The sequence below is a fragment of the Thamnophis elegans genome, chromosome 10 (genome assembly GCF_009769535.1).
Source record: "Thamnophis elegans isolate rThaEle1 chromosome 10, rThaEle1.pri, whole genome shotgun sequence".
Taxonomy (NCBI): Eukaryota; Metazoa; Chordata; class Lepidosauria; order Squamata; family Colubridae; genus Thamnophis; species Thamnophis elegans.
Window position 1 is genome coordinate 28,650,998 of NC_045550.1, and position 9,657 is coordinate 28,660,654.

General features: G+C 34.1%; 1 protein-coding gene across 2 annotated transcripts; it reads right to left on the reverse strand.

The window, feature by feature from the left end:
- Window positions 1–101: 101 nt before the first annotated feature.
- LOC116513672 (autoimmune regulator-like) lies at window positions 102–9,642 on the reverse strand. 2 transcript variants are annotated; one of them, XM_032224839.1, is made up of 7 exons: window positions 7,473–9,642; window positions 5,659–5,823; window positions 5,142–5,292; window positions 3,757–3,931; window positions 3,181–3,330; window positions 2,333–2,404; window positions 102–632 (listed from the first exon to the last, which is right to left on the reverse strand). In XM_032224839.1, the coding sequence occupies exons 3-7, from the start codon at window positions 5,289–5,291 to the stop codon at window positions 442–444; spliced, it is 738 nt and encodes a 245-aa protein (XP_032080730.1). In that variant the 5' UTR covers window position 5,292; window positions 5,659–5,823; window positions 7,473–9,642; the 3' UTR covers window positions 102–441. The 2 variants fall into 2 exon arrangements, with proteins under 2 accessions (XP_032080730.1, XP_032080731.1); XM_032224840.1 differs by lacking the exon at window positions 7,473–9,642 and having other exon boundaries at window positions 5,659–7,129.
- Between the last annotated feature and the right edge of the window lie 15 nt (window positions 9,643–9,657).

Consider the following 9,657-nt stretch of genomic DNA (forward strand, 5'->3'; position numbering starts at 1 on the left):
GCAGAACTATTTACAGTGAACTGTGCAGGAGCAGTCACTAAAAACCAAAATGGCGGCAACCCAGTGGCAGCAAGGGAACTGGTTTGGGGGCGTGGCAGGCCTGGGTCTCTGCCAGTTCTGCGACCAAGACCTGAATTCGGTTTGGCCGAACTGGGAGCAACCCACCTCTGAAGTATCTGTTTCTTGCATGTGGAACCAGTATGAAAATGTTTTTCTTGCTGTTGTTCATTTTAAATAGCCATGTTCACATACTCACTTTCAGTTGCTAGTTTTGCTTCTTAATATGGCAGATGCATGCAATACTTGTTGAAAAGTACTTTTCTATTGGTGCTATATAAATAAGACTAATAGAAGCTCTTGGATTTCCTATTTATCTCCATGATGAAGACTCTATGGTCACCATAACCTTGACTCTAAACAGAGAAACTAGCCCAACATAGATTACTCTTCACTACTAAAGATCCAAAGAGAATAAGAATTGATAATAGTATGTGAGTATACATATTCAGAAACCTGGAGTTCTTTGTTATTCATGCTGGGCTTCTTTTCATAAACTTTGTTTTCTCCGAGTTCTTCTGACATGCTTGATGTATAACATTCATCCCCAACTTTAACAAATTTCTTAGCATTGCCTGGAAAAAGACATATTTGACATCTTTGGAACTGTGTCTTTCCTATGAGATAATTTAACCTTAGCTGCAACTGGAATATTGAACCAAATTAACTTTTTCAAACAATGTAATGTAAAGTATAATTATCTCTTCTGCATGTGCCCAGCGGAGTAAAATAGATTTGATATAGATTTTACAACAAAGCAAGAAAGACGTTTAACACAATATGGAGAATATCATTGCGCCAATGTTTAAGTGGCACTAAAACAGAATGAAGCACTTTGAAAGCTGTGTTCGATTCTTGACTGTTCAGTAGATTCCCACCTTTATGCCTCAGATCCCCATATGCAAAAATGAGATCTACTTATATACCATTTTAAAATGCTATTGTAACAAATGATCAAGTTAACATTCCCTTGGAAATTCTTCAACTTGACATTGAAATTGTCTATTATTTCTGTTTGAAGATTTTTTTCTGTTAACATATTGTTCAAAAGAAACAATCAACAAGCCAAAAGGGGAATAAATAGACCAAAATACCTCCAACACCAGCAATCAATACCCACATGTGCATAGAATAACATTACGCATAATCAAGAAGTGACAAAAATAAATTGCCAAACAAGCTAATAGTAAACAGCCCAGACAAAGAACCTCCAAGACCACTCCCACTCCCACCAACACCAACAGGGCAAACCACTAGAATAGAAATTGAGAGCCAACCCCACTCCATACTAGCATTGATGATGTCACCTAGTTTGGAAAATAAAACATCTGCAAGAAAACAACCAACCTCAGGACCTCTAATTTCAATATTGAAATATTCTCCTTATCAGTTTCTTTTATCAATCATGTTTGATTCTTGGACACTGTCAGTAAAAGTCCCTTCAATTTTCTTGGCAAGATTTTTCAGAAATGGTTTGCCATTGCCTTCTTCTCAGGGCAAAGCCAAGGTCACCCAGCTGGTTTTGTGCCTAAGGTGGGGCTAGAAATGCTCTCAAGTTTTTAGCTTGAGGCTGTAGCCATTACATTAACTGGCTCCTTGAAGAGAATAGTGAGTGATTAGAATGTTCTTTAAATTGGGTAGGAGAATTGTGGAGAAATGGCTGCAGATAATATTGAACTAATGATTTGATTTTTCTTATTTGAATCTTATAATTAATCAGTTTTCTTACATGCAAAGAGTAGACTTAAATGAAATCATCAAAAGGCAGCTTAGATCAACCGCTACAATGAGAATTTGATTCAGTAAAAGTTATTAAGTAGCCTTTCATGACATTACATTAGGTTGACATGTAATATATTATTTGTTTAGCCATGCCCTCTGGCTAAACAAATAATTTGTATGCTGAACAATACCTTAGCCACCCAGAATTCTTAATAAGAAGAATGACTTGGGATCATGTCTGAGTGAGCAATACATCAAGGCATAGTATACAAATAATATTGGATAATTAGTCAATGACTAGCAACCAAATCTAAAACTTGACCAAGTCATGTAATATTTCATTGACAAGACTCCATACAAAGATGTCAAATTATTGTGAAATTCTTTCTTCCTTTTTGAGATCCCAGGGAGACATTTCAAAATCTAATGAGATCTGATAATGAAACAAGATTGTTCATAGTTTTAAATTTTATTTTGATTGGTAGATCATTTCACAGAAGTAGCCGAACAGTTTGGAGCATATTCAACAAGCATAGCCAAGTGATAAACTTACCACTTGGAAGAGGGTATTGTTGGACCTCAGCATTTTCTGATTTCTTCACAGCTTTTGTTTTAGGAAGAGACCCTGTTGATTTATAAGACAGTTTGCAATATTGAAAGCAGAAATTGTCTTTTTTTTCAAAATGCACAATACAGGTAGACCTAAACTTACAACCACAATTGAGCCCCAAATTTATGTTGCTAGCAAGGCAGTTGTTAAGTGAATTTTGTTCCATTTCACGACCTTTTTCTCCACAGTTGTTAAGTGAATCACTGCAGGTTAATGAACCATCCAGTCATTAAGGAAATATGGCTTCCTCCATTGATTTGGCCTGTCGGAAGCCTGCTGGCTAAGTTACGAATGGTGATCACAAGACCCTAGCACAGTGCAGCTGTCATAAATACATGCCAGTTGCCAAGTGCCTGAATTTTGATCACATGGCTGTGACGCTACTACAACCAAGTGTGAAAAAACAGTCGTAAGCCACTTTTTCCAGTGCCGTTGCAAATTTGGTCACTAAACAAATAGTTGTAAGTCGAGGACTACCTGTAACAATTAATCTTAATATATATTATTTATTAGGATAATAGTAAGAACTATACTTTTCTCAGATGCTTGAGAGCCTTTAGTAGAGAAAAGAAACTGTAAAAAAATTTTTTAACTATAACTGCATGTTGTCTTTAATTGTATAAAAAGAGAAAAATACAGTATGATGTCATTACAATGGATTACTCTTCTGAGATGCTTAGGTTTTGGGAAGGGGAAGGGTTTCCTTCGTTCTTTAAACTCATTTTTTCATATTTTAGTTAAATGGCAATATCCCACAAGATACAGTAAAAACACAGTAAATAATTCTATACCAAGGTGCGGATCAATTTTCCCTGAAGGCTGAGTTAATTGCAAAGGGTCTTTTTCTTCTATCTTTCTCTTTCCTTGGGATTTGTGCTGAGCCACAGTCTTTGGACTAATGGCAACTTTCTTTGTTTTGCGATGCTTGCCGAAATCCATATCTGAAAGCAAGGAGAAATAGTGAGACTGACTGAAATTCTTGCCTACAATTGTGGAAATTTATCTCCAACCACATAGAAGGTAACGTCTTCCTTAGCAAAGGCAGATACATGCCACAAGATAAATCTTCTAAATGTGCTATCATCATTAACTCACATTTTCATCTTTGTATCAAGTGACTGTATTTAAATTAAACTTGAATTTTAGCTTGTACTCAAAATTACTTTCAATATGCTAGACATGTCCCAAGTACACTAATTTTAGTACGAACCACATTCAGCCAATTAGATACAACTTGGATTACTCCCACAATTCCCCATTTCTATTCTACCTATTATTCACAACTTCTCACTGTCTCCTATAAATTTCATTTTAAGGCCAGATGGCCTTAAAGGCTATTTTAAGGCCATAATGACAACATCTTATACCTTTAGGAAAGCTGCTCCAAATGGACTGAAGCTTGGAATACCTCTCCAAGTTGTACTCTTTGAAAAGGACTCTCCAGAAATCTTCTATGGAAGATAAATCCTGATTTAGCAACCATGTCAACATGGTATAAAAAGCCCTGTGGCAACCTTCAGTTTCCTTCAGGTGGAGAGTGTCCTTCAAGACAAAGAAAGGAAAAATGCAAAAATGGACCTAATTCTCAAATATATTTTATTCCTTCAAAATGCTTATCATGCAGTATTTATTATTTGTTGTAATCAATCTTCTTGAGTACTAGCTAATTAATAGTCTCAACATTTGAATATTCTATTTTATAAACAAAGTGAGAAATAATTTTGATGCAATTTATCTAATTTGCACATCACAAACTAAGACACAAAATTAAATTTTGATTATTGCTGAATTTTGCAGTATAATTTAAACTTGGCCTTAAAGTGTATATATTTTTAGGATGATTTTAACCTTAATATACAGTATACTAGATGTTTTATACATCTATGGTATTTAGATGTTCAAAAAGCTCCCCAAAGTCACTTCAAAAAAAGATGAGCAGCAAATAAATAAAATAAATAAGAAGAGATTTCAGAAAACTTCATGCAAAAGGAATGTATATTGGGCAGAAAATCCAACAATATAATGTAATAAATAGAATATAGTATAATACCTGATGAATATAGTATTTATACACTTAAGCACTTATTTGCAATATAATAAAGAAAGGGTTAAAATGAAATTTATTTTGGAAAAAAATTAGAAACTGAGGAAAATTGAATATGAACTTTTTGGAATTATAAGTAGTCTTGAAAGTGCTTTAGAAATTGAAGCAAAAGGCTAATACTGTAATGCTAAAAGAATGGGAGAAATTTACCAGTACCCTCAGATTACTCTCTACCTAAACTAATGTCTTTAGACAGGCATTCCTTTATAGTCATTTGCCGTTATTTCAAACTTTATCCATAAATTTTGGTGTATACATTTGGAGACAACACTTTCATTCATACTTTGATACTAAAAATTAATATCCAGGCTATACAGTTTCAGACTCTGTTGATTTTACAGCCTACCTGCCCAAATAAAATAAATAAAAATTTATACAAAGTAGTCTGAAAAACCATCACATTTCAATAATTTGCACAGAATGAAACAGAAAATGCTGTAATGAAATATAAAAACACCAAAGTTAAAAAGTGAGAGATAGATCAGCAAAAGTGTAACTGAACATGGCTTTACACAATATTGTATAAAATAAAACAGCATATATGCAAATTATTGTAACACATTAAAAATGAATGGCTTAAAAGAAACGGATATATTCCGATATTATGTACTGAAAAGTTACATAGTACCCAGATTTTCCCCCTCTCACCTTGAACATCTCTTCAGTGACAATTTCATGATCAGCAAGTCCATGAAGTAATGGGAAGACATCATCCACCGCCATCGAAATCTCTGTGCGATAAATCTTCAGTAATTTTCTCAAATCTCCTTCCCCTAATGCTCTATTGGAATTGAACATCCTGGAACAGAAACAAAAGGAGTAAACTAATCTTCCAAGTTTATTTTTGGATCAACTTTGCAGAAATCAAACCTTATTAACAATGCCGGAAGATAATTTAAACCCTAACCCTAACCCTAACCCAGTTTTGAGGTAAGATATTCTGAAGGATCATCACTTATTTTATGAACCTTTCTGCCAGCCCCACTGGCTTTGGAACATTAGACTTGCAAACATAGTTTGCAAAAAGATGATGTTTCTGCCTATAGTTTCTCTTTCCAATGACTCCTTGGTTGTTTTCATTTCTTTCAATATTTCTAAGTATTCAGCTTTGACATGCTTAGCCAGCTGTCCTAATAATCAAGAGATACCACATTGTTGGTCTCACCTCCTAAACGGCAATCAACACAATTCTGCTTTCTGTAGTTCCTTGTGCTCTTTATATTGCTCCATCTTGAAATAAGGATAGATGAGGAGGGAGGAGATGGTGTGTGGAACAAGAGCATTTGATTGAAGATACAAACAGAAACTCCGTAATAACCCTCTGATGAATCTGAGAAATAAAAGCTCTCTCCAGTAAAGCCTATTTAGACTGCTTTATTATTTGAAATATCGTGTTTCTTTCACAGTGTTTCACTCCACCCTGTGCCATCTGCACACATTGTGTATTACCTTTCTTGACTGGAAAATGAGAAGGCTGTATGTACTGTGGATGGGGAAGTGCTGAGTCCCCACCCCATCCCACCCCTGGTCCCTTACAGTTTTGATTAAGGCTCCATACCTTGCATGAGAGACTTGCCAATTAAATTTTTTATGTTGCAAAGATATGGCTATAATCAGGAATGTAATAATATTGAGCTCCTATATTCATGTTGTTTGAGAAGTTATTGTCATAATTTAATTAAAATACACGTCAAGGAGGGCACGTCAAGAACAGTCAGAGCCTAGGGCAATCTTTTTTAGTCTATGATTTCCATACAAAATTGGAATTCTGGAGTTGTAGACCTCACACATTTGAAGGTACCAGAATAAGAAAAGTCAGTATAGGGAGAATATAATTAATTGGAAAGTGGCCTAAGAATAGCATTGAGTGGTTTATATCCCAAATGAAGATAAACTTGTCAGTACTGGTATATAGATAGATGTTGGCAGATGATCAGCAATATTTGAAGATTTGAAATATTTTTATAGTTGCCAATTAAAAATTTGTGATTGAACATTATAGTTTTAAAGAAAGCTAAATCTCTCTGTCTTTGGCAGTTTTTCAGCACCAAATGATGTTTTATTTCAGCTGACTTGGAAAAAATGTTTTTCTCAAGGAAGAAAGGAAAAAGAGATGCTAGACTTTTCAGATCTTTTCTATATTGTTTTAAATAATGTTGTTAAAGCAATTTAATAATAATGTAATGTTAAAGTTTTTTTGTTATAGTAATAAAATAATGTGGTTATTAAAGCTATTTGTTAATAATAAAATCCTAGGATGATCTGTGCATTGACTCATTTTTCAGAATTTCAATGGGCTTCCTCAAATTTTAGAGTTTTAGAAAAACCTAATGCTACTCTGTTGTTTCAATCCATAAAATCAGGTGACAGTTAAAAGCTGAGAGTTGTTCTTTTAAATGGTAATTCTGTGAGAATTGAATCAGAAACTGCATTTCATGCAAAATAAGTATACTATTACCCCCAAGTATGTAATTGGTTTCAAAACACTTTACATTATTCTTGATAAAATTTATGGACTTTCCATGGTATTTAATCATTAGATCTTCACTAAAATGAAGCTAGGAAAAGCCCACGATAATGATCCCCAAAGAAATAAAAGTAGACAACTCAAATCATCCTGAGGATTGCTGATGTATTTTTTTAGATCCACAAATGTCCATTTTATTTTAGAAAAACTAACTTGGATAACTATTTTTAACAGTGAATTCCTTTTAACCTACTCTCCAGTAATGCTGTGTTATCTAATTCTCCATTCATTACGTTTAAGGTATATCATTTCTCTCTCTCACTAGAATACAGGAAGGTAAGTATTCTAAACACTCTTGGAATGAAACAAAGCATGGCTAGTTGGCGCTGTATCCCAGCTATTGAAAATGTGTTCATTTTTTCACATCTCTAAATCTAAAAACAAGAAAAAATGGATACATATTGACCTAGGTATTGATCCATACCTCCATTTTTAGAACTGTGCATACTTACATGAATATGTTTATTGTGGCATTGTACCTCACCCAAATTCATTAATGAAGTGGGAACTGCAAGAAACAGAAGTATAGACTATATTAAAATTTCATGTGCAATTAGAAATTCAGCTGAAATTGGCACTGGGAAAGACTTCGCTGAAAGCATTGAGGACTGTTGCTAGTTAAGGATTGAATTCATTCACGATGGTTATCTATATTACTCATCTGATTCGTGCAAATTCAATTCACTATGTATAAACCATGATTGAGTTGATGCTACAAAGGAGCAGGGACCAACATTTCTTATACATATTGAATTACCATTCCCATAATCCTGATAGCCTGTGAATTATTGGCTTTATTGTGCTATATACAAAAATGGGAGAACTGTTATAGAAAATGCTGTTAAACCAATCTGCTTAAAGACAAGGCAATTTTGTATGAAGGATTTGGAAAAATAGTTGAGACAGTCATATAAATGTAAGGAAAGATGACCAATGAGGACTTGGAATCCTCCTGGGTGGACAAAATCAAACCCCACCCTTCATTTTTGCATAAAATAGTGCTAACAAAAGGAGCTTTGTGAGTGAAATAGTCAGTTTCTAAATTTGATACCTAAAGCTAAATACATAAATGAAATTTAACAGAAATTTCAAAAAAGTTTCAGTTTATTTCTATAGTTGAGAACAAGCTAATAAACAAATGTATTTTTCATTAAAATAAAGCTTTGCCATCATTTCAAGGAACTGTGTTAGCAAAGAACTAGAAAAATACAGTCAAAATACTGTCATTCATCACTTCTACATGAAGTGTAAAGATTGCATTATAATTAACAATGATATATTGAGTTGTATACAATATGAATGGGATGTTTTATGTAAGCCCCAAATTTTATTCTCCTTATGCAGCACTGTGTATCTGGTAACCCTTTCTTTGGTAATCACCAGGCTCCATTATTTTGTTACTTTTTAATAAAGCTAAATGATAAACTGATTTATTACATAGTACCAGCCTTAAGCTTACTTTCAAAACTGCCACATTGAGACTACAACTCAGTGCTATGAAGTATGCATGCACCCCCAAAAAACTAAAGGCAAACTAAGATAGCAAAGGATATCTTAAGGGCTATAGGGAATGGTAGTTATGGTGGGAAGTAAATTTCATATATATTTTGCACAAGTACTTTTAGCATCTCAGAATTGCAAATATGACCCAAGCAAGTTAGCATTAGTGCTCTATTGAATAATGTGAATGTGCATATTTAGAAAAATATGGATCGCTACAAGCATACTTTGGACAAAGAGTTCTTGTTCCCAAAAGCTGGACATATTTTGTGTCAGTTGCAGATTTTGACTATACGCCGGAATGATTCAGCTGCTAATCAATGATGTGAACTTGGTATCAAAGATTATTCATATTTGCAATCCCAATTGGTTAGCAAATTCTGACCAGAAATCTGCATGGAATCTTGATTGATATGACCATGTATATTAAAAACTGCCTTATAAAGATTCTATTCATTCAGGCCAAGCATCAAACTTCTCATTCTATTTTCATATAGTAACAAAGGATTAAGAGATAGGCCTCCTAAGTAGTTATGGGTCCCTTCAAAGGTAGGATTGGTTCCACCCAATCACTATTTCAATGTGGTGTAGACATCAATTATTATTATGCAGTGCAAAAGTAGATTACAGAGACTGTTGCATCATAAGCATTTATTCTCTTCTTCCAGGATGTATGATGAATGCTTTCTATAATATCAGACCTAAAATAGGAAACAGCAGCAATCAGAGATGTTTATTCACATGACAGAATCAGTATTGGAAAGAGATTTGCAAGTTAGAAATCAAAACAGTAAAAAGAAAAAACTGCAAATGTTTGAGAAATTGTGTTCAATCTCCAGTTTCAACTTCAAAAAATTGACAACTGGTGGTGAGGCAATTGGCAATGAGGCCCAAAGATATTGGAAAATGATTCAATCATGGTTGGAACAAATGGTGGGAGACCAAATTTGGTTTAAACCAGAAATTTTTCTCCTAGGCGTAATACCAGAGGGGTTTAAGAAAAATGTACTCTATCTAATTATACATGTGCTAACTGTGGTGGCATAACTTTTGTGCAGTATTGGAAAAAATAAAATACACCATCAGAGCTAGATATAATCAGAAAAATGTTGGCCTGTGCGGAAGCAGATAGGCTCA